Here is a 25,818-nt window from a genome sequence, read left to right on the forward strand (position 1 = left end):
TTAGATTAGATTATGTACAGTGTGGAAGCAGGTCCTTCGGCCCAACAAGTCCACACCAACCCACCGAAGCGTAACCCACCCATTCCCCTACATTTACCCCTTCACCTAACACTATGAATTAGCATGGCCAATTCACCTAACCTGCGCCTTTTTGGACTGTGGGAGGAAACCGGAGCACTTGCAGGAAACCCACGCAGACACAGGGTGAATGTACAAACTCCACACAGAGAGTCGCCTGAGGCAGGAACTGAAAACGGGTCTCTGGCGCTGTGAGGCAGCAGTGCTAATTACTGTGCCACCCATATCTTCATACTGCTCTGTGGACAAAGTGAACATAGGGAACTACCTTAGGGAAGAAATAGGCTCTGATTTAGGGTTTAAACAGTATCAAATGTTTGTTAATTAGATCTGCTCTGCAGGTCGCCTGTGAAGAAACCATCTGCTTTGAAGACTCTGCAGTCAGAGAAAGAATCTCAGGATCCACAAGAGACTGAAGATCAGGTATCAATTCCTGAACATGTGGGGGCACTACCTTCCTCCCTCAGTCATCTAACTGGTACAGTTGCCATCACTGCTGAAGACAAATACAGGGTACTTGACCAGAGGGACAAGTTAATGAGACAAGGTAATATATGGGGAAATTCATCACTTTTAAAGATGCCAATCGATTTCCAAAGTGTGTTGCTTGTAAATTTATATTTAGCTTTATGATTAGGAGTAGTCAACATGACTGTGTGAGTGGGAGATTATGTCTCTCAAATTTATTAGAGTTCTTTGATGAAGTGACCAGGAAAGTTGATGAGGGCAGGGTTGTAGACATAGTCTACATGTATTTCACTAAGGTCTTTGATAATGTTCCACACAGCAGGCTACTCTAGAAGGTCTGATTGCATGGAAGCTGAAAAATGTGTTGCTGGAAAAGCGCAGCAGGTCAGGCAGCATCCAAGGAGCAGGAGAATCGACGTTTCAGATTTTCCTGGAGAAGGGCTTATGCCCGAAATGTCGATTCTCCTGCTCCTTGGATGCTGCCTGACCTGCTGCGCTTTTCCAGCACCACATTTTCAGCTTCTTCAGGAATTGCATGGAATCCAGGGGGAGCTGGCAAATTAGTGGCTTGATTGTAAGAGGCAGAGGGTAATAGTGGAAGGATGCTTGTTGGACTGGAAGCCTGTGCCTAGTAGAGTACCTCAGGGGTTGGTGCTGGGCCCATTTACTGTTTATCTATATCAATGATTTGGATAAGAATACACAAGCTGCAAATGTGTTGCTGGTCAAAGCACAGCAGGTTAGGCAGCATCTCAGGAATAGAGAATTCGACGTTTCGAGCATAAGCCCTTCATCAGGAATATTCCTGATGAAGGGCTTATGCTCGAAACGTCGAATTCTCTATTCCTGAGATGCTGCCTAACCTGCTGTGCTTTGACCAGCAACACATTTGCAGCTGTGATCTCCAGCATCTGCAGACCTCATTTTTTACTCTAAGAATACACAAGGCATGATTTATTAAGTTTGCTGAAATAAATGGTATTGTGGACAGTTGTCAGAAATTGCAACAAGACCTTGATCAGCTGGGGAAGTGGGAAATGAAGTTTAATAGAGATAAGTGTAGATTTTGCATTTTAGAGAGTCAAATCAAGATCGGAGTTTCATGGTGAATAGTAGGGACTTAAGGAGTGTAGTAGAACAGAGGGATGTTGGAGTTCAGGGTGCATGGTTCTCTGAAAGTGGCGTCACAGGTAGACAGGACAGTGAAGAAGGCTTTTGGCACACTGGCCTTCATCAGTCCGGGCATTGAGTTGGGAAGTTAGGTTGCATTTATATAGGATATTGGTGAGACCACACTTGGAGTATTGTGTTCAGTTTTGGTAACCTTGCTGTAGGAACGATGTTATTAAACTGGAAAGCGTGCAGAAGAAATTTACAAGGATGTTGTTTGGACTCAATGGTTTGAATTATAAGAAGAGGTTGGACAAGGTAGGACTTTCTTTAGAACGGAGGAGACTGAAGGGGGATGGGGGTAGGGAAGCGGGGAAGTATTCTTATAGAGATATAAAAGATCATGAGAGTCATGGATACGGTGAATGCACTCAGTCTTTTTCTCAGGGTAGGGGAATAGAGTATCAGATGGCACTGGTTTAAGGTTAGAGGGGAAAAGAATGAACAGGAACCTCAGGGGCAACTTGTTTGCACAGAGGATGTTATGCATATGGGATGAGCTGCCAGTGGAGTGGTTGAGGTGGGTACATTAACAACATTTAAAAGGCATTAGTACAAGTACATGGAAGTGAAAGGATTAGAAATATATGGGCCAAATGCAGGGAAATGGGGTTAGCGTGGATGGACCTTTTGGCAGGCCTGGACCAGGCTGGGCCAAAAGGCCTGTCTCCTTGCTTTAGTACCCTATGACTCTAAATGATTTATTCAAGAGCTGGATTTGATACTTAGTTCAGTAAATCATCTCCTCCTCCTTGTATTTATGCTGAGTCTCATTTCCATTTTCTTTTCCTTGCTCCTGTTTTTTTTGTTTTTCTCTCTCATACACTTTTTTTTTGTAGATTCATTAGCTCAATTTGTCAGGCTGAAGCAATGGTTTGAACTGTTTTGCTGGCTATTTTTTCAAAATAGCATGAAGTGATATTATGTTAAGATTATGGAATGATTGTAACAAATGAGGATATAGAGTAACCAGAGGTAATGAATATAACAGTTGAATTTGAATTGCAAACAGTCCTGACAATGATCAACATTTAATGAAGGGATGGAATCTTTCAGACACTGCACCTGTTGGGTATGCTGCAGCGTAAGGGATTTGTTGGGGTTTTAATTTGTGCTAAAAGAAAAATAACTTTTCTGTATCTCCTTCTATACCTTTAGCTCGAGTGAAAAGAACTGAGCTGGAGAAGGCAAAAGCTGTTGTGGGGACATGTTTGGACATGTGTCCAGAGAAAGAGCGTTACATGAGGGAGACAAGATACCAACTTAGCTCTTTTGAGACTATTCCTGGCACTGATAAGGTCAGTTTCATATTCTCTGTTTAAGAGTGATCATTCTGTCATTCATGACATACATGCACTTATTTTGCGCAGCTTTGGTTTCTGCTTTTACAAATCTGGTTCAAACTGGCTTTGTATTTTGCCCAACCATATTTAATGTCTGATTTGATGAACTAATGTGCCTGAGATTAAACTGTCTGTAGCACCCTTCTTCCTGGTGTTGTGAGCAACAGAAGCCCCGATGGTTTCAATGTTAGTTCCTCTTCCTTTGGGAAGGAAAGTGTTATTGTAGTTTCTGTGGGAAGAAAGTAAGATAATTAAACATTGGAAACAACTACTGCACAAGCTGGAATAAGTTGTGCGAGGGGTCCCTGTGCGAAGGGTCCCTGTCCCGCTGGGGGTCCCTGTGCGAAGGGTCCCTGTCCCGCTGGGGGTCCCTGCGCGAGGGGTCCCTGTCCCGCTGGGGGTCCCTGCGTGAGGGGTCCCTGTCCTGCTGGGGGCGGGGGGGGGGGGGGCCGTCGCTGTGAAACTGTGAAATTCATTTTGATTCTCAGCCCTTAGAATGTGGTGCCAGTTCATGGAATCAGGTTTTCGTAGAATAAGTTGTAGCAGGGAAAGTGGAGTATTCAGCCTGTTGACTGTGCTTCTTCACCCTCCCACAAGAAATATTCACCCAGTATCACTCACCCTACCTTTTTCCCAAAGCCCTGAACTGCGTTCCTTTTCAGGGTGATGTTCCAGTTCCCTTTTAAATGCCATGATTGGATTTGCCTCCATCAGTCTTGGACAATGAATCTGAGTGCTGAGTTGAAAAAAGGTCTTTTTCTCATGTCATCACCTTACCAGTTATCTTAAATCTCTGCCCTCTAGAATATGACCTTTTTGTCTAAGGAATTAGTTTCCTCTCGGTCTGTCCATATTCTCTGTGGTGTTGTGATTCACACTCTACAAACCTTTGAACTGTCTTCAAGGAAAACACAGTTCCAGCTTCCCTACTATCTTCTCAACAAAATCTCCACATCCCTGAGATCCTTCTTCTGAATCTATTCACAGCCTGCCTAAAGCATGGTGCTTAGGCCTGGATACTCCAGTTGAAGGCAAATTAGTGTTTTATGCCAGGTTGCTTTGCTGTTGCATTTTATTTTGAACTTGTATGAAACCACTGATAGAGTCATTGCTCCCTGGCCCTTTCGGTGGCTAGTGGTCTTATATAGATCTGTTAGGAGAAAGTGAGGACTGCAGAGCTGAAAATGTGTTGCTAGAAAAGCGCGGCAGGTCAGGCAGCATCCAAGGAGCAGGAGAATCGATGTTTCGGGCATGAGGAGAGTGTGTCAAACAGGCTAAGATAAAAGGTAGGGAGGAGGGACTTGGGGGAGAGGGGTTGGAAGTGCGGTAGGTGGAAGGAGATTGAGGTGAGGGGATAGGCCGGAGGGGGGGTGGGGGGCGGAGAGGTCAGGAAGAAGATTGCAGGTTAGGAAGGTGGTGCTGAGTTCGAGGGTTGGGACTGAGACAAGGTGGGGGGAGGGGAAATGAGGAATGACCTGCCCAAAATCCACAAATCTGACCTCCTGCCCAAAATCCACAAACCTGACTGCCCCGACCAACCCATTGTCTCAGCCTGCTCCTGCGCCACCAACTCACCTCTGCATCCCTCGACACGGTCCTGTCCCCTTGGTCCAAGAACTCCCCACCTACATTCGGGACACCACACCCTCCACGATTTTCGCTTCCCCGGTCCCCAATGCCTTATCTTCACCGTGGACATCCAGTCCCTGTACACCTCCGTCCCCCATCACGAAGGACTCAAAGCCCTCCACTTCTTCCTTTCCCGCCGCACCAACCAGTACCCTTCCACTGACACCCTCCTTCGACTGACTGAAATGGTCCTCACCCTGAATAACTTCTCTTTCCAATCCTCCTACTTCCTCCAAACTAAAGGAGTAGCCATGGGCACCCGCATGGGCCCCAGCTATGCCTGCCTCTTGTAGGATATGTGGAACAGTCCATCTTCCGCAGCTACAGTGGCAGCACCCCCCACCTTTTCCTCTGCTATATCGATGACTGTATCGGTGTTGCCTCGTGCTCCCACGAGGAGGTTGAACAGTTCATCCACTTTACCAATACCTTCCACCCCGACCTCAAATTCACCTGGACCCGTCTCAGACTCCTCCCTCCCCCTCCGAAACCCCTCCATTTCTATCTCGGACGACCGAATCAACACGGACATTTACTATAAACCGACCGACTCCAACAGCTACCTAGACTACACCTCCTTCCACCCTGCCCCCTGTAAAAACGCCATCCCATATTCCCAATTTCTTCGCCTCCGCCGCATCTGCTCCCAGGAGGACCAGTTCCAATACCGAACAGCCCAGATGGCCGCCTCCTTCAAATACCGCAATTCCCCCCCAGACGTGATCGACGATGCTCTCCACCGCATCTCCTCCACTTCCCGCTCCTCCGCCCTTGAGCCCCGCCCCTCCAATCGCCACCAGGTCAGAACCCCACTGGTCCTCACCTACCACCCCACCAACCTCCATATACATCATATCATCCATCGTCATTTCTGCCACCTCCAAACGGACCCTCCCCTCCCCTATCAGAGTTCCGGAAAGACCACTCCCTCCACGACTCCCTCGTCAGGTCCACACCCCCCACCAACCCAACCTCCACTCCCAGTACCTTCCCCTGCAGCCGCAAGAAATGCAAAACTTGCCCCCACACCTCCTCCCTTACTTCCCTCCAAAGCCCCAAAGGATCCTTCCATATCCGCCACAAATTCACCTGCACCTCCACACATATCATTTACTGCATCTCCTGCACCCGATGTGGCCTCCACTATATTGGGGAGGCAGGCCGCCTACTTGCGGAACGTTTCAGAGAACACCTCTGGGACACCCGGACCAACCAACCCAACCACCCCGTGGCTCAACACTTCAACTCCCCCTCCCACTCCACCAAGGATATGCAGGTCCTTGGTCTCCTCCATTGCCAGACTATAACAACACGACGGTTGGAGGAAGAGCGCCTCATCTTCCGCCTCGGAACCCTCCAACCACAAGGGATGAACTCCGATTTCTCCAGTTTCCTCATTTCCCCTCCCCCCACCTTGTCTCAGTCCCAACCCTCAAACTCAGCACCACCTTCCTAACCTGCAACCTTCTTCCTGACCTCTCCGCCCACACCCCCACTCCGGCCTATCCCCTCACCTTAACCTCCTTCCACCTACCGCTCTTCCAACGCCTCTCCCCCAAGGCCCCCCTCCTACCTTTTATCTTAGCCTGCTTGGCACACTCCTCATTCTTGAAGAAGGGCTCATGCCAGAAACGTCGATTCGCCTGCTCCTTGGATGCTGCCTGACCTGCTGCGCTTTTCCAGCAACACATTTTCAGCTTATCTAGGTCTGTGCCATTCGTTAGCCTGTACTAGACATACATCGTATTAATTATGTAACTCAAATTTTTATGGTTGCTTGTGCATATACCGCTGAATTGGTTTGCCCTAACTATATCTTGACAGCTCTCAGATTTCCAATATCCACCCCACAGGTTAGCCATGAAGCTGCCATCAAAGAATATAGCAGGTCATCTGCCGATCAGGAAGAACCTTTACCCCATGAGCTTCGGCCTGCTCCTGTCCTGAAAATGACCATGGATTATCTTGTGACAAAGATCATGGATTTGGGTGAAGGCAATTACCGGGATTGGTATGATTTTGTATGGAATAGAACTCGTGGAGTAAGAAAGGTGAATTTACAATGCTGAATTCATTTTTGATGCTCTGTCAAGATTTTATGCACATGCATGTGTGAATGTACATTTTACATCCATTCAGTTTTTCCATTATCTTAGGAAAGTTTTTGACATTATCTGTAGTGACATGCAGGTGAGGTGCCAGGAGGAGTTGCTATAGATCACTGCAACTCATCATGAACTTGCATTGCATTTTTTTTATCTTGACATCTTTGGTTTGGCGATGTAAGTGAAGTAAAAATACGTTCTACTTGCAGGTTCACGTTTGTAGCAGATCAGACCAGTTTCTTTGCCTGATCGCCTGTTAATTGTTAGGGCTAGTTAACTTATGAATTACTCCCAAAAAATTTGATTTGAAATATTTTGGAATTTGGCTGTCTTCATCCAGGTCCAGTCAACATTGACCTGTTACACAATTCTGTCCCTAATTTGATATTTGTTCTAACTTTGGGTGTTGCAGGATGACAAGAATGGGATAGAGAAATTGATAGGTAGTGGTTTTGAGGTCCTGTCCAAGGTGGGGTTGAAGTCCATTCTTGTGACAGGATAGAAGCATTTTTAGATATTTTCTCAAGCTTTTAAGACATGTCTCAGGAGCATGTGGGAGTTGAATCCAGGCGAGGTGGCTCTTAAAAGTAGGGACAGTGCTGTAAGATCCCAGAAGCAGTTTATTTTTGGGAACTGGTACCAGGTGAAATACTCACAAAGTAAACTCCACCTGCCGCCATTCAGCCCAATGGCCTGATTGATCAAGATCCCTTTGTAATCTGAGATAACCTGTTTCACGTTGATTATATCACCAACTCTGGGGTCCACAAATGTACTAACTATTCCTCCTAAATTCTCATCCAAATTGTTGAAAGCAATGGTAAACAACAGGGGACCCAGCATCGATGCCTGCGGAACACTGCTAGTCACAGGCTCCAGTCTGAAAAAAATCCTCCACTACCACTCAGTCTCCTGCTGTTAAGACAATTTTGTATCCAATTCACGAGCTCTCCTTGAATCCCATGTGATCTAACTTTAACTAATTGGTCTACCATGCGGTACCTTGTCACAGGCTTGACTGAAGTCCAAGTAAACAACATCCAGCACTCTCCCTCATCAATCATTTTGGTTTTTGGTGATTAACGTTGGTTTAAGGAATAAATTGGCGAGGCCTTCTGTTTCTCTTTGGTGCCAGGGGAACTTGTATATCTGCCTTAATTTAATTTTTCTTCCAAAACATTGCAGCTTGTACAATGCATAACTGCTTTTGTATGTCATGAAACTTCCTGTTTATGTAATGTTAATGTCCTTTTATAATGACAGACCTGGATCTATCAGCACTGAATCTCAGTACTGTGCAACATATTCTTGATTCAGGAGTACTTTCACGCTCATACCATAAAATACCATGTGCCAGAGGTAATGCAAATTAAAAAGCTGTAACTAAACTTGTCTGATGTGCTTTGTTTCCCTTTTGTCAGGATATTACTCAGCAGCATCTCTGTAATCAGCTGACTGTGGCACTTATTGAGAAATGTACACGGTTCCACATCCACTGCAGTCATCACCTTTGTGAGGAGCCAATGTTCTCCTATGATGCCAAAATAAATGATGAAAATCTGACTAAGTGCTTGCAAAGTCTAAAAGAAATGTACCAGGACTTGGCAACTAAGGATACCTACTGTGAGAATGAGGCAGAGTTTCGAGGCTACCATGTGCTACTCAATCTCAATGAGGGAGATATTCTCCGGTGAGTAATAGGTCCATTGCTGAAGTTTTGAGTTTCCAGAGATCCTTATTTATTGCACCAGCCATGCATTTGGAAGATGCTGTCGTAGGAGCGTTAATTACTGCAGTGTATCTTGAAGGTGGTACACACCTCTGCGACTGTGTGTGTCACTGATGAAAGGAATGTGGATGTGATGCTAATCAAGTAGGCTGCTTTGTCCTGGGTGGCATCAAGCTTCTTGGATGTTGTTGGAGCTGCACTCATCCAGGTAATTGGAGAGCATCCCATCATACACTTGACTTGTTCCTAGATAGACAACAGACTTGAGGATGAAGTGGCTAGTTAATTGCTGCAGGATTCCTACACTCTGACCTGCTCTTGTAGCTGCTATCTTCATACGGATAGTATAGTTCAGTTTCTGGTCAACGGTAACCCCCTCAAACCTGAATATTGCCCAGATGTTGATGCAATAGGATATTGACCTTTTCAGTATTTGAGGGGTCACATATGGTGCTGAACATGCTGCAATCATAAGTGAACATCCCCACACCTAACCTTTATGATAGACGGAAGGTCATTGATAAGACAGATGGACCCAGGTCACGCTAGTGAGGGACTCATGCAGAGATATCTTTAATTCCCCTGGACTTGAATTCTGTCAGTGAAGATAGGAATACCGTTTCTAAGGCTTTAGTGCCTGTGAAAGGTTATCACTGGGAAAAGGGCCAAATCTTGTCTATACTCTTTATGCAAGAACTTTCTAAATTACTGTATTTGTTTTATTTCTTTTATTTTGTGGAATAAACTTGCATTCATTTGTTAAGATATACATTGGCAACCTCCTGAGAACATTTACAATGATTGACCACGATGGTCAGTAACCAACCAACAAAGTTAAAACACTAGTCAGCTTTTACTCTGTGATCTTCCAACGCCTAATCCTCTGTGATTAGGACTTGATCCTAATGTGAGTAATATTGGGCAAGTGATAGTTTATCACATGTGGGAAGATGAGAGAACATCTCTGGGACAAACCATGAAATAACCCTATTGCCCTGTAGCGGATCATGTTTAAACCCCTTTTTGCCCCTGCTATCTCCCCGCATCTTTTTCTGCTCTCGGGGTTAAAAAAAAACCTTACTTGTTTCTCCATAAACCTACATGACCTCACCTTGGTACCATCTGGATAAATCTGCTTTGTGCAGTCTCCAGGGCCTTGACCACTACCTGAATGACAGACTGAACACAATCTAGCTCAGGGCTAACTTGTGTTTTATAAAAGATTTTCAAATGCTTTGAACTCTGCAAGGTTAATAAGTCCAAATGGCTTTTTACAACATTAGCAACTACAGTTTGGATTTATAAAGCAACTTTAATACTATAAAACCTCCTAATGAACACCACAAAAGTGGATTAAAATTAGATTACTTACAGTGTGGAAACAGGCGCTTCGGCCCAACAAGTCCACACCGACCCGCCGAAGCGCAACCCACTCATACCCCTACGTATACCCCTTACCTAACACTACGGGCAATTTAGCACGGCCAATTCACTTGACCCGCACATCTTTGGACTGTGGGAGGAAACCCACGCAGACACGGGGAGAACGTGCAAACTCCAGACAGTCAGTCGCCTGAGTCGGGAATTGAACCCGGGTCTCAGGCGCTGTGAGACAGCAGTGCTAACCACTGTGCCACCGTGCTGCCCAATCAAAGTTAGTGAGCTTTGTTAGTAATCAAAGTTCAGCAGCAACATAAGAATATTTAAGAAAAGGGCAAAAGGTTTGGTGATAGGTGAATTTTGTGGGCCATCTTAGAAGAGAGTGAGTTAGAAAGGTGTAAGGAGGACACTTCAGAATGTAGGGTTGAGGAAGCTGAGGACATGGCTGCTACTGGTAGAGTAACTGAACACGGATATGCAATGTGCCATAATTGGAGGAGCTTTGAGATCTAAAAGCCTGATAGGGCTGGAGGAGTCAAAATGCAAGAGGTCAGCCTGAGATCGTTGAGCTTGGGCAAGAAGATGGACCAGATTTGGTGTGAGCTAAGCTGAGAGTATCAGAGCCTTGGATAAGCTCCGGTTTAGTATGCAAGGTGGGATGCCAGCCAGCACCACGACTGAATCGAAATAGTCAAGATTAAAGGTAACAGTCGCGGGATCAACATTTCTACACCAGAGGCAGGGTCATAATTTGAGAGGTTTTTGTTATTGACTGTAGCTGTCTTTTAGATTCAGCTCTGGCACCTGAGTATACAGGTTGTAAAATAAGTAATTCACTGTTTTCATGTTCTGTACTCTTATAGAGAAGTCCAGCAGTTGCGTCCAGTTGTCCGGAACTCCCCAGAGGTGAAATTGGCAGTCCAGGCCTTTGCTGCTCTTAACAACAACAACTTTGTGCGGTTTTTCAAGCTGGTTAGATCAGCCTCTTATCTCAATGCTTGCATATTGCACCGTTACTTCAAACAGGTATGGTCAATTGCCCAACAAGTTGAGAAATGTATTCACTTACGAGTCTCTCTTTTTAGTGGTGACACTTCATTGTGAAAGCAAGTAATTGTAGATCATTTTGCGAAGTTACTAGTTGTGGCTGACCACGATTTGTTGGGTTTTTGTTTTGCTTTAAAATTTGATGCAACTGATTTTACCCATTCCACTATCATTGTTCTGCCTTAGAATTTTGTTCTCTCCACGTTTTCCTCTTTAAAAATGTTAAAGTATATTTGGTTTCCACAGGTATCAGCATGTCTCTACACTGCTGTCACTTTGTTCATGTGGATATCCTACTCAATGTTACTGTACTGTTCAATCACAAGGGTCTCACATTTGAGCCTGCTCTTGAACTACTACCCAGCTAGGTGATAGGAGAGGAAATTTGACTGTTTTTCCCAATTCTAAACCAGAGGAAGCCCGGAAGTAAATCGTGATGATCCCAATCCCAGTGATAGATTGTCAGTCTTTCCTGAAATATATGAATTGGGGATAGTGTGGCTTAAACAGCAGATGCATTAGGGAACCTAGAATGAGGTCTAAGGGGCAACTTTTTCACATAGAGGGTGGTACGTATATGGATTGAGCTGCCAGAGGAAGTGGTGGAGGCTGGTACAATTGCAACATTTAAGAGGCATCTGGATGGGTATATGAATAGGAAGGGTTTAGAGGGACATGGGCCGGGTGCTGGCAGGTGAGACTAGATTGGGTTGGGGTACCTGGTCGGCATGGAAGAGTTGGACCGATGGGTCTGTCTCCATGCTGTAAACCTCTGTGACTATGATTACCTTTCTGTGAAAGTTCTGTTGTCTTTTGATAAACAATTTACCTGGAAAATGGAACATCATCTATTGGTTTAACCAAACCTTTTCAAGGTTTTTCCGTAAGTCCTTTCCTGCAATTAAAGTGTTTGTATTCTTTTCTTTCTGCTTCACACAGTAACCACTGCAGCTTCTGCATTACGTCCATTTGACTGCTACATTAGCACAGTTACTTGACTGCAGAATAATGCCATTACACTTGAATCTGTCCTGAATTTTCAACTAGTGCGCTAGTTATGACCTTATTTATTCAGATTTTTAAATCTAAGTTCCAGTCCAGAATTATATAAAACTGCTGTTTGCCCCATCTTCTGCTGGCTGAGGACCGAAGGTAAATAAGGTTTCCGGCAGCCTTGATATACATCCAAACGAATATCAATCTATTCGTGTAACTCTGATTGGGACTCGCTCTTCGTAAATCTTCAAGTGATGAGATTGGCTCGTGTACATTCTACACAAAAAGTGGCATCTTTTGATGAAGCAGTGTTACGAAAGCTGGTGCCTCCAGATGAATCTGTTGGACTATGACCTGATGTTGTGATTTTTATCTTTAAAACAAAGTAGTCTTCAGGTGTAGTAAATTGATCCTTAAGATCCTGTTTGCTTTCTTCACCAAATCTTAGTTTATGTAACATTAGGTGATTTTTCATGACCCAAGCTGACTTGGATTTCCTTTAGCTTTAGTTCATTTTCAAATTGGATCCTGCCTCTTAATTCATTTACTTTGTATGTACAGCGCTACATACAGATCGTTCTGCTGTCATGCGTGTTTTTATTAATGCAATTCGTTGTGACATGATTGACAAATTGGGGACAGTTTCTAAAGCACCAAATTTTGAAGTGTCTATTGGTTATAACATGATTCCGGCCCCATTAGTTTGAATGGTGCTGCTTTTATGCAATTTTCTTATAATACAGGATTGCAAGAGAACGGAACTACCATGTTATAGCAGAACTGATTGTACTGACGCTACAATCTTGAATTGTTGTTTTCCTTTGTGGGGAGCTTCTGATTTGAGAGTGCTTGGTGCTGGTATTGGATGCAAAAGCTGGAAAAGTACCTTCAATCTGTACAAAACCAAGATAAAGAATACTAATTACTTCAAATTCCTGTCTACCCACAGAATCACTGATAACCTTCCTTGCTTGCCAAAAAAACAAGTACGCCTGCCATAAAAATGTTTAATGAATCTGTTTCCCCTGTTATTAAAAGATGAGACTCCAAAAGACATTTCATCTGCTGAGAAATACGTTTTCTCCCTATCTGTCTTAAATGGGTCATCCTTTCTTTTGAAACATTGACTCCTTGTTCTAGAGAAGACATCCTCTCCAAATGCACCCTGTCCAGACCTATCAGGATCTTTTGTTTTAATCAAGATGCCTTTTACTCCCCTAAACTGGAACAAGTACAAGCTTAGCCTGTCCATCCTTTCTTCATAAGGCAACTCTGTCATTCTAGGAAAATCTTTTCTGAACTGCTTTTATTGCATTTGTGCTGTCCTTAAATACTGCTCATTTTACTATAGATTGAGTTTCACCAGTGCCCTGTCTAAGTGAAGCATAATGTTCCTACTTGTATTCAGTTCACATCTTGCAATAAACTATATCATTCTTTCCTAATTGCTTGTTGTACTTGCATAAGAACCTTACATGATTCGGACACAAAGTCACCCAAATTCAATGCATCTGAGTTTAGCAGTTTCTCACCATCTTTTGTTTTGACTTTTTTCTGTTGCAACAGATATTTCGCATTTTACTCATTGTGCTTCAGTTGCCACATCTTTGCCCACTCACTTAATCTGTCCATATCTTTTTGTAGGAAAATGTGAGGACTGCGGATGCTGGAGCACAGTCGAAAAGTCTGGTGCTGGAAAAACACAGCTGGTTTGGCAGCATCTGAGGAGCAGGACAGTTGCCTTATCAGGCATGAGTTCTTCATCAGGAATGACGATTCCTGATGATTCTTCATTCCTGATGAAGAGTTCATGCTCAATATGCTCCTCTGATGCTGACTGACCGGCTGTGCTTTTCCAACATAAGACTTTTCAACTCTTATCTTTTTGTCCTCTATGTCCTCTCATCTATTTTTGTGTGATTGGTAACTTCAGTGACAATACCTTTGGTCTTTTCATCATGCATTATAATATTAAAGGTTTGGATGGTGAAGAATTTATTTAAATGTGTTCAAGAACATTTTCTTTATCAATAATCAATGTTCTTACTAGAGGAGGAGCAAAACCTGATCTTCTCTTGGATAATAATACAGGGCAAGTGACTGAAGTGATAGTCAGGGAGCACTTTGTGTACTGTATAGTGATCATAATTCTGTTAGTTTTAAGTAGTTATGGAAAAGAATAAGCCTTTCATAAAAATTAAAGCTTTTAATTGGAGTAAGATAAATTTTAATGTTAAGAAATAGAAACTTTCATAAGTTGATCAGAGTAGACAGTTGGCAGGTAAAGGGATGACTGCTGTGTGGAAGGCTTTTGAAAGTGTGGTTAATAAGTGTTATGTTCATGTTAGAGTGAAAGGTGAGGCTGGTTGGATTAGGGAACAGTGGATGAATAAAGACAATTGAGGTTCTCGTCAAGAATAAAGAATCATATTAGATGTAGACAACTGTTCAAATGAATCCCTTGAACACTATAAAGAATGTATCGACGTTCTGAAGTAGGAGATCAGGAAGGCAAAGAGGAGGGAATGGAATAACTTTTGCAGATAAGATTAAGGGTAATCCATAGATTCTACAAATACATTGAGTAAGAGAGACAGTTGGACACTTTAAAGATCAAAGAATTGTCTTTGTGTTGAACCTCAGGAGATGGAAGAGATATTAAATTAATATTGGGCATTGGCTTTTACTGTGGAAAAAGAAATGGACGGTAGAGAACTCTGAAATTAAATATTGACATGTTAAGAACAGTTCATGTCACAAAAAAGGAAGTGCTGGAGGTCTTGGAGATGGATAGTTTTCAAGGACCCGATCTAGTGTATCCCAGGATGTTGTGGGAAATTAGGGAGGAAATTGCGGGGCACTTGCAGAAGTATTAGTCATCTACAATTAAAGGTGAGATGTCAGATGTCTGCAGAATGGCTAATGTTGTGTCTTCATTTAACAAGGGATGTGAGGAGAGGCCTGCGAATTATAGACCAGTGAGTCTGACCTCGATGGTGGGTAAGTTGTTGAAGGTGATTCTGGAAGATCGCATTTATATGTAGTTGAACAAGCATAGTGATTAGGGATAGTCAACATAGTTTTGTGCGATGGAAAAATGTTTCACAAACTTGATTGAGTTTTTTTAAAGACTTAACCAAGAAGCTTGATGCGGGCAGAGTGGTAGACGTTGTTTACTTGGACTTTAATAAGTCTTTGACAGGGTTCTGTATGGTACACTAATTATTCAAGTTATATCATGTGGGACTCCGAATTGATTTAATGGCAGAAGACAGGTGGTGGTAGAGGGTTGTTTCTTGGATTGGAGGCCTATTACGAGTGGTGTTCTGCAGGGATTGGTGCTGGGTCTAGTTTTGTTTATCATTTTTATAAATGCTTTAGAGGATATTATAGGAGGCGTGGTTAGTAAATTTGCCCAAAACTGGTGGTATATGGACAGTGAAGAAGGATATCTGACATTACAGAGAAATATGTGGGCAGCACGGTGGCACAGTGGTTAGCACTGCTGCCTCACAGCACCTGAGACCCGGGTTCAATTCCCGACTCAGGTGACTGACTGTGTGGAGTTTGCACGTTCTCCCCGTGTCCGCGTGGGTTTCCTCCGGGTGCTCCGGTTTCCTCCCACAGTCCAAAGATGTGCGGGTCAGGTGAATTGGCCATGCTAAATTGCCCGTAGTGTTAGGTAAGGGGTAAATGTAGGGGTATGGGTGGGTTTCGCTTCGGCGGGTCGGTGTGGACTTGTTGGGCCGAAGGGCCTGTTTCCACACTGTAAGTCTAATCTAATCTATTGACCAATTGGGTCAATGAGCTCATGAGTGGCAGATAGTTTGAATTTGGATATGTGAGGTATTGCATTTTGGTAAAACAAACAAGTGCAGGACTTATACAATTAAAAGTAGAGTTTTGGATAGTGTTGTAAAACAGATGTAGGGGTTCAGGTACGTTCTTTGAAGTTTGCGTCACATGTAGATAGGATGGTTGAAAAGGCATTTAGCATACCTGCTCTAAAAGTTCAGTTCTCTGAGTATGGGTATTGAGGCATCATTTTGAGGTTGTACAGAATGTTGGTGAGGCCTCTTCTGGAGTTGTATCCAGTTCTCTTGCCTCACAGTGCCAGGAAACTGGGTTTGATTCCACCCTTGGGCGACTATCTGTGTGGAGTTTGCCCATTCTCCCCATGTCTGTGTGGGTTTCCTCTGGTGCTCTGGTTTCCTCCCACAGATCAAAGATGTGCAGGTTAGGTGGATTGCTCATAGTTCCTAGAAATGTGCAAACTATTAGCCATGGAAAATGCAGGGTTGCAGGGATAGGTTAGGGAGGTGGATCTGGATGGAATGCTTTTTGGAGGTTTGATGTGGACTTAATGGGCTGAATGGTCTGCTTTCACGCTGTAGGGATTATATGATATGGGCCAAGCTCCGGTAGGTGGTACTGCTTTAGTTTGAGATTGTGATCAGCATGGACTGAAGTGTCTATTTCTGTGCGATATGATGATTTGCAGTATGCCCAATGCAGTGGATTTCACTTGTTGGCTGGCTTATGACAAACCTATCTGTCTTGTCTCCCACACTGACTTAGTGAACTCTCAGGCTCAGGCAAGTGCAGGCTATGATGAAAGCATTGTTTCTGTTATTGGTTTCATTCAGGTACGTCGTGAGGCTTTGAAGACTTTGACTTTTGCATTCACAGTCAGCTCTCAGCGATCTACAATGTTTCCAATAGAGACTCTTGTTCGAATGTTGCTATTTAAAGATTGTGAGGAGGCAGAAGAATTCACCAGGGATTATGGTCTAAGTTTAAATGATGGGTAAGTGTTAAAAGGATCTGGGGTATTTAAAGTGTTTTTAAACCATCCTCCTTACTTGACTTTGTTCTCATGGCTTATTTTGTAGCTATACTAGGTGTAGCAACTGTCGCTTTGTTGCTTCCCGCCTTTACCCTAACGTGCTGAATGCTCAGGTTAATCTCCGTTCTGTCAAGTTAAACTAAGATCAGATGAGCATCCGAATGGTTCTTGATTCCATAAGGCCCAGCTTTTCCACTCTGTCTTGCTTTTCTAACCTTGATATTCTCCATTGTTCTAGATAAACTTGACAGAAATGTTAGGAGCACCCTTTCCTTATACTTTGCATTCATTATCCTGTTGACTGAATATGAAATTGAGGACCATGCTGTTACCCCTACTTTCTTCTTTTCTTTCTCACTTTGTGTCCTTTGTCTATTTTTAGTCCATTAACAATATTCGTTTTGCTTTTAAATATTTCAATTACACCATCCTGTCTGTTAAATTTGCAGTGGAGGTTTGCCCAAGCTCCTTCACTGGCCATTGAGTGAAGCCCAACGGACAATGTTCATATTTAGGCCATTTATTCCTTTCAATTGAAATTTGAATCTCGCTTTGAATATGGATATGTTGTTGTGTTCTGATGTGGAACTCATCCATCAGTGCAGTGAAAGTGCTGAGAGATGTCCTTCAAAACATCTGTGTTCCCAAAATTTAAATGGAACAAATCTGAGAAGTTGAGACAAGTATGTCTGAATTGTCAGTTTTTGAAGATAGAACAAAAAATTCTGATTAACATTTTAAATGCATTAATCTGATGGTTATTGCCTGGCCATTAACGAAAGTTTAGAACACTTAAATTTGTTCTGTCTATCTATTCTTCTCAAATTGTTTTTACAAAATGCCCTGACTTGACGACTCCTTTAGTTGTTTTTGAAAACCTACTTCAGATCATAGTCATGTGACAATAAAGGAAACTTTGAATGCATATTCCTTATTCACTATGTTAACAAAAGACAATATCATTATCCTCTTCCTCTGCAGAGAAAGCCTGCTTGTCGAACTGTTCCCAGATCTTTGCCTTTTGCTTCAGAAAGCTGACAAACATGAAATGGAATCTCCTGTTTGCCTGCAATGTCCACTTTTTGTTTTGAAGGTGGTTGCCAACTTGCTATAGTTGTCCAATTTGCTTTGTCTCCAATTGACAGCAATTTTAACTTTTTTGCAGGCTAACAATTCTTGAAACATTTGAGCAACGTTTGCAAGGAAATGTGGAATGATGTATGGCCTGTGAATTTGTGCTGTAGCATGGTCAAACTGCTCCAATTAGTTTGGCACAGTCACACGAGAAGTGTGCAGGGGTTTACCTTCTGTGGAGTCACCAGTCTGGAGATTTGGTTTATGGCTTATCTTTCTATTCGATTACCTATTCTGCTAGTGAGAGTGGCTGAAAACTTTCCCACAGCTGGAATTTCATGCTCTTTATGATTTGACTGTATGCTAGGAATCCTTATTTTTCTATCGCTATTACTAAGCTGTTTGGCTTGAAGTTTGTTGAGCTTGATCTAGCTCTGTTTGTGGATACAAGAATCACAGCCATTTTTCAGTCTTGTAACATTCCCTTTTTATATTTTTAAATGCATGAAAACTTGTGTGTATTCCTTGGTGAAATATCCTAATTTTCCTTATGTTAATTGTTCCTGAAAACTAGATAGATTAGATTACTTAGATTACTTACAGTGTGGAAACAGTCCAATAAGTCCACACCGACCCGCCGAAGCGCAACCCACCCATACCCCTACATTTACCCCTTACCTAACACTACGGGCAATTTAGCACAGCCAATTCACCTGACTCGCACATCTTTGGACTGTGGGAGGAAACCGGAGCATCCGGAGGAAACCCACGCAGACACAGGGAGAACGAACCCGGGTCTCAGGCGCTGTGAGGCAGCAGTGCTAACCACCGTGCTTTCACTATTCCTTTTTATATTGCATCATCGTTCAATTTAGATGTTTCTCTTTGTCTTTCCTTTTCTTTGTATTTCATTTTGTTATCTTCTCCTTTGTTCATTTATCCCTTTTCTATCCATGTCGCATCGCGACTGATTGCCAGTAATTCTTTTCAGTGGGTTTATATCTCCTCACCTATTGAACATCATTTCAAGTGTTTCCCGCTGCTGATTTACGACTTCTTCAGTATTTTTTCAATAGATATCCACTCATGCTATTCTTAACCATTTAGAAACGTACAAAATAATAGCATGAGTATGATATTTAGCCCATCAAGCCCGCTGTGCCATTCAAAATCATGATGGCTAATTCTCTATTTCAGTGTGCTTTCATCAAAATCCTTGACACTTTTAACTTCTACAAATTTATCTATTTCTTTCTTAATTATATTCAGTGACTTAGCTTCTGCAGCCTCTGAGGTAGAAGGTAGAAATATCTCCATTCAGTTTTCAAATGGCCTACTGCATATCCTTAGACCATGACCCCTTCTTCTCCCTCTTCCTCCCAACTCCATCCATGCAAGATCTCTGAATCTAGTCTGTCTAACTTTGACTATTAGAGATGTTTCAATGAGATTGTCCCTTGTTGTTCCAAACTCCAGTGAGTACAAACCCAGGCGATTCAATTCTCTCAATGGGTGGCATGGTGGCTCAGTGTTTGCACTGCTGCCTCACAGCACCAGGGACCCAGGTCCGATTCCAGCCTTTGGTGACTGTCTGTGTGGAGTTTGCACATTCTACCTGTGTCTGTGTGGTTTCCTCCAAGTGCTCCAGTTTCCTCCCACAATCCAAAGATGTGCAGGTCAGGTGAATTGGCCATGCTAAATTGCCCATTGTGTTCAGGTTAGGAGCATTAATCAGGGGTAAATGTAGCATAATTGAGGTATGGGAATGGGTGGGTTACTCTTTGGAGGGTTGGTGTGGACTTAGATTAGATTATTTACAGTGTGGAAACAGGCCCTTCGGCCTAACAAGTCCACATTGACCCGCCGAAGCGCAACCCACCCATACCCCTTACCTAACACTACGGGCAATTTAGCATGGCCAATTTACCTGACCCGCACATCTTTGGACTGTGGGAGGAAACCGGAGCACCCGGAGGAAACCCAAGCAGACACGGGGAGAACGTGCAAACTCCACACAGTCTGTCGCCTGAGTCGGGAATTGAACCCGGGTCTCGGGCGCTGTGAGGCAACAGTGCTAACCACTGTGCCACCATGCCGCCCACTTGTTGGGCCATAGGACCTGTTCCACACTGTAGGGATTCTATGATTCTCAATGGCAAATCTGCCATCACAAGAATCAGTCAGGTGAACATTTGCGGCACTCCCTGTCTGGCAAATGTATTTTTCCTCCAGTGCAGAGATAAAAACTGCAAATACTACAGCTGGTGTGGTTTAGCCAAGTCCAGGACAGCTGCAGCAAGTCTTCCTTGCTCCTTTACTGAAATCCTCTCAGTGAACACCAAAGTTTCATTTGTTTTCCTAATTGCATCTGCACGCTAGCTTAGTGGCTGGTGTACAAGGACATGTACACCCCAAGTTCCTTTGTACATACATGTTATACAGTATCTGCCATGCAGTCAACCAACTAAATTCACCATTTTTACCCCAACTTAATTTGTTTCTTCATGCCTAAACCATGTTGTATGGTAATGGTTTATCATTGGGTGAAGTTGAACTAACTTATTAAAAAAAACACAATTAAATTGTTATGACATTAAATGTGTTGCAGATGTGTTGAGTTGAACCGATCAGCGTTATCTGATCCAGATTATCCATTGTTGCCCAAGAAGTCCCTGTTTATTGATCAGAAACGGACTACACTGATTGGGGAGGTCGTGAATGGAGGACCTCTACCATTATTTACACCACACACCCCTGTTTTGAGCTTTGACACTCAAGGGCGATATATTGGGGAGAGCCGTGAGTCAAACATTGCTGGCCAGAAACCAATCATGAGTGAAGAAGGTAAATTATCGTATTAATTCATTCTGGTTTTTCAGATTAATTTCCTTTGATCAAGGTAAAGTCTTTGCATGAAGTTAATGCAGATGGTAGGACTCAAAACTGAACAGTGAACTGTTCTTGACTGTGTTTTTCGAGTATAGCATTCTCCAATTCAAGCAAAATTCAGACCAAAAATTTGAAAGGAGCAGTGGAAAAGTAGGATTAAAATGCTCAAAATCTTGCTGGTTGATTTTGATCTTCTTGAGATTTGTTTTAGCACTGGACCTGCTCTCAAGCATTCTGTCAGCTGCAGCACTGGTTATCTGCAGATTATAAACTAATGTACAAAATTCATGCAATATGTCTGTAGAAAGTGTCAGACACTGTACCGACACATTTTTCTATTTTGCATGCCTTGACCACAATCCTTCAAATTGGATTGTAAGTGAGATCCCATTTGCCTTGTGAAAGATCCCACAACGCATAATTTAAGGAAGAACCAGGGCTGTTCTTCTCAGTAATATGATTTGATATTTCTTGACCGACATGAAGAAAAATAATGTCTTTTAATGCTGTTTGAGAGCTTATGCACAGTGCAAATTGGGAGCTCCATTTCACTTTCTCCTTGTTCAAGATGGTTTGTCTGTTCACATTTGTAAGATTCTAGCAGCGAAAAGACCAGGAGTTTTTCATTTTGTCAATCTGAGCTGAACCCAATGCTGCAGTGAGAAAGAAAAACAATTTAAGCTGTTGAAAGTCCTTGTTCTTTTTGACAGGAGATATAACATTAAGCAATATAATGTCAATTTTGTTTACACTTTTAGGTGGTCAAGAAGCAGCAAAGAAAGTTGAAACTCCACTTATTACCTCGTGTAAGTAATGAGATCCTCTTGATTAATTCTGGACAGTGAATAACATGGTCTTATGATATTTTGAAATGCAAGTTTTATCTTTAACGAGCAGTAGAATGCAATGCCTTGTGCCGATCCTAGGTGCTGTGCGAAGCTCTTTCTGTACTGACCAAATGATGTCCCTCAGCTTCACACTCATGTTACCCACTATATCTGTGGGGTATTTCATACATTATATCTTTTATCCTGCCATCGAGGAAGCACTTCATCCATCTGCGCTGTATCTGTATCCCAGAACTGAGGTGAAAGACTACTGAATAACCCATTCCAACATCTAGCCATTGAAATATCATTATTTTGATCTAACATACTAAGTCACGAGTATTGCTTTGTTCTCAACTGGAATCACTAGGTTGTAAGTGTCTTTTTACTCAGGTAGAGTTAATTTGTATATGGAGCTTTAAATGAACAAGGAGTAGCTTTACACTAGCTGCTAGTGTGCTTTCTCACATTCTTCAAATGCACAATAAGTTTAAATACAAAGCACTCTCTTTAGAAGTCCCCTTTTATTTTTTTCTGTCTCTAACCTAATGTGATTTTAGCTAAGCTTTCATTGCTTTGTAAAATCTGACATAAAATGGGGCAGCACAGTGGCTCAGTGGTTAGCACTGCTGCCTCGCAGTGCCATGGATCCGGGTTTGATTCCAGCTTCTGGCGTGTGTGTAGTTTGCACATTCTCCCTGTGTCTGCCTGGGTTTCCTCCGGGTACTCCAGTTTCCTCCCCCAAACACAAAGATGTGCAGGTCAGGTGAATTGGCCATGCCAAATTTGCCATAGTGATAGGTGCATGAGTCTGGGTGGGTTACTCTTCGGAGGGTCATTGTGGACTTGTTGGGCTGAAGGATCTGTTTCCGCACTGGAGGGAGTCTAATCTAATCTGAAATGATGCATCTGGCCTGTGCATCACTAGAATGCTACATAAAATTCAATATAAAATAGCTAATTAATAATTCTGCAATTTCCTCCCTAAGGGCGTTGTGAGTATGACTGTAGCCATTCAAGAAAGCAGCTCGCTTTCTCAAGGGCAAGTAGGGATGGGCAGTAAATGCTGCCCAGCCAACAATGTCTATGTCTCAAGAATGAAGTGATCAAAAAAAAATCTTGTAAAAGACACTTTAGGTAAGGGGGACCATAGTATGATAAAATTTTATATTAGGTTAGGAACTAGGATAATCTAAACAAAGGAAATTGATGGTATTGGGGTAAATTGACAATGGTGGATTGGGAAACTAAGAAGGTATGATGATAGACATGGCAATGGCTAACATTTGAAGAATACTTAGTTTAATATAATTATTGAATTAGAATCCCTACAGTGTGGAAACAGACAATTTGGCCCAACAAGTCCACACCAACCGTCCAAAGAGTAACCCACCCAGACCCATTCCCCTACCCTATCACTCTACATTTACCCCTGACTGACGCACCTAACCTACACCATCCCTGAAGACTATGGATAATTTAGCATGGCCAGTTTACCTAACCTGCCCATCTTTGGATTATGGGAGGAAACTGGAGCACCCAGTTTTACTCATTGTCTGTATAGGATCTTTCAATGAGCAAAACTAACGTCATTTACAAAATACTGTGCAAGGACTGTAACAAACACTATATTGGACAAACAGACAGAAAACTAGCCACCAGGATACATGAACACCAACTGGCCACAAAAAGACATGACCCTCTCTCACTCGTATCCTCACATACGGAGGAGGAGGGACATCACTTCGACTAGGACAATACATCCATCCTAGGACAAGCCAAACAAAGACACACATGAAAATTCCTAGAAGCAAGGCAATCCAACCAGAACTCTTATCAACAAACACATCGAGTTCGAGCCCATCTACCACCCCCTGAAAAAAGGAACCAGAAGTGACTTCACTACAGGAAATAACGTCACCAAAGGAAATGACATCACCAACCCAAACATATAAATAGAAAGCAGGAAGTTTCAGCATTGCTTCCCATGAAGTCCACTGACGATGTTAGCTAGTAAGGTAATGAAACGTCTGGAAATGAACCTTTCAGCTCAGCGAGCAAACCTACATCCAAAAGATTTAGAGAGGCTAAATGACTGGGTATAAGTTTAATAAATGGAATACAATATTGAGAAGTTATGAGGTTATCCTTTCTTGGTAGGAAAAACGGAAATGCAAAGCTTTTCTTAAATGTTGAAAAGCTGGGACATGTTGAATTACAAAGAAACTTTGATGTATTTCATAATTATAGTTTTGTTCAAGAGATGTGGGCAATGCTGACGCGACCAGCAACTGATTCCCCATGCAAAGTGCCCTGGAGAAGGTGCTGATGAGGCTGTTGTCTTGAACTGCTGCTGTCCTTGGGTGTAGGTACAATTACAATGCTGCTAAGTGAGTTGTGGGATTTTGACCTAGTGAGAGCAAAGGAATGATCTAGTTCCGAGTCAGGATGGTGTGCACCTTGGAGTTAGCGGTGTTCATATTGCATTGGTTGCCCTTGCCCTTCTGAGTGTTAGAGTTTGCAGTTTTGAAAAAGTTGCTAAAGGAGACTTGGTGAATGACTGCAGTGCACCTGTGTACACACAGCTGCTACTGACCATCAGTGCTGGAGTGAATGTTGGAGGTGGTGAATAAAATGGAAATCAAGGAGACTGCTTGTTCTTGATTGTTATTGAGCATATTGTGATGTTGGAGACACACTTATCCATGTAACAAGAGAGCATTCCATCATAGTCTGGACCTGTATCTTATGAATAGTGGACAGACACTGGGAACTTTAAGTGAGTTACTCCCCATGCAATTCCTAGCTTCTGCCCTGTTCTTAAAGCTGTAGTATTTATGTTGAGAATCCAATTGTGTTTCTGGTCAATGATATCTTGTATCCAGTTAGCCAAATTTCCCTGTATCCCATCTCTATTTACTTTCTAAATGAGCCTACCATGGGGGACCTTGGTAATAAACCTGTTGGGACTTTAACCTGGTGGTGTTATTTTTAACCCTTTCCTCGCTATGTCTTTGGTACCTATATGTACCACAACTTTTGGCTGCTCACCCTCCCCCTTAAGAATCCTGTCGACTCGATGTGAGACATCCCTGATCCTGGCACCTGGGCAGCAAGGTACCATCTGGGACTCTTGCTTGTGACTACAGAATCATTTGTTTGTTCCTCTAACCATCGAATCTCTTATTGCTATTGCTCTTCCCAGTCTCTCCCTTTCCCTTCTAAGCCACAGAGCCACGCTTAGTGTCAGAGACCTGGCCGCTGTGGCTTTCCCCTGGTAGGTGTTGTCTCCCACCCTTGCTCTCCTGACAGTCACCCAGCTACCTTTTATTCTCTAACTTAGGTGTGACTACCTCCCTTTAACTCCTCTCTATCACCCCCTCATCCTCCCGAATGATCTGAAGTTTATCCAGCTGCAGCTCCAGTTCCCTAAACTCTGGCTAAACTCTGGTCTGTAAGAAGGTACACTTATCGCAGGTGAAGTCAACAGGGTCACTCATGGTGACCCTGACTACCCACATCCTGCAGGAGAAACATGCAATTGCCCGAGCTTCCATCCCCTTCGCTCTAATTTGCCAAAAGAGATTTTTTTAACAAGTTAGGAATATGCTGGAAATACTTAGCACGCAACATCTGTAAAGAGAGAAACACAATGTTTTCAAGGTAAAAGTTTGACAAACCTGAATTTTAACACTTTCACTTTCTGCTTTTGAATGTATTTTCTGCTTTTACACCAAGTTTTCACACAGCTGGAATATTTGCTGAAGTGAGTGAACATTTTCAGTTATTTTGAATGTGAATTTCTATTGTTTGTAATATTTGTTGTTTGTAATTTTTGTAGCTGTACCACTAGGGAACCAAACTTCAGCCCAAGAAATGCCTGCTGTCGCACAGTGCTCTCCGTCATCGCCATTGCCTCAGGTTGCTGCTCCAGTGGTTGCAATGGTGCCTATCGTCCCTCAGGTGCCTGTTGTGCCTATCGTCCCTCAGGTGCCTGTTGTGCCTATCGTCCCTCAGGTGCCTGTTGTGCCTATCGTCCCTCGGGTGCCTGCTGTGCCTATCGTCCCTCGGGTGCCTGCTGTGCCTATCGTCCCTCGGGTGCCTGCTGTGCCTATCGCCCCTCAGGTACCTGCTGCACCTCCACCCAAGCCTCAACCAGTCTATTCTGAAAAGGTACAGCCTGACTATATCAGAAGTGTGATGTTAACCTTCCTTTTGGAGATTGTGATCTTCCTCC

General features: G+C 43.0%; 1 protein-coding gene across 2 annotated transcripts in view; it reads left to right on the top strand.

Annotated features, from left to right (window-relative positions):
• mcm3ap (minichromosome maintenance complex component 3 associated protein) overlaps window positions 1–25,818 on the top strand; it is an 80,260-nt gene that overhangs the window by 16,407 nt on the left and 38,035 nt on the right. For both annotated transcript variants that reach the window (XM_060827694.1, XM_060827695.1), the window contains 9 exons: window positions 420–625; window positions 2,875–3,014; window positions 6,542–6,739; window positions 8,215–8,483; window positions 10,766–10,928; window positions 16,592–16,752; window positions 20,474–20,709; window positions 21,513–21,560; window positions 25,423–25,754. In XM_060827694.1, coding sequence (XP_060683677.1) covers window positions 420–625; window positions 2,875–3,014; window positions 6,542–6,739; window positions 8,215–8,483; window positions 10,766–10,928; window positions 16,592–16,752; window positions 20,474–20,709; window positions 21,513–21,560; window positions 25,423–25,754 — 1,753 coding nt within the window. The remainder of the gene's footprint in view (window positions 1–419; window positions 626–2,874; window positions 3,015–6,541; window positions 6,740–8,214; window positions 8,484–10,765; window positions 10,929–16,591; window positions 16,753–20,473; window positions 20,710–21,512; window positions 21,561–25,422; window positions 25,755–25,818) is intronic.

The sequence above is a fragment of the Hemiscyllium ocellatum genome, chromosome 7 (genome assembly GCF_020745735.1).
Source record: "Hemiscyllium ocellatum isolate sHemOce1 chromosome 7, sHemOce1.pat.X.cur, whole genome shotgun sequence".
Classification (NCBI taxonomy): Eukaryota; Metazoa; Chordata; class Chondrichthyes; order Orectolobiformes; family Hemiscylliidae; genus Hemiscyllium; species Hemiscyllium ocellatum.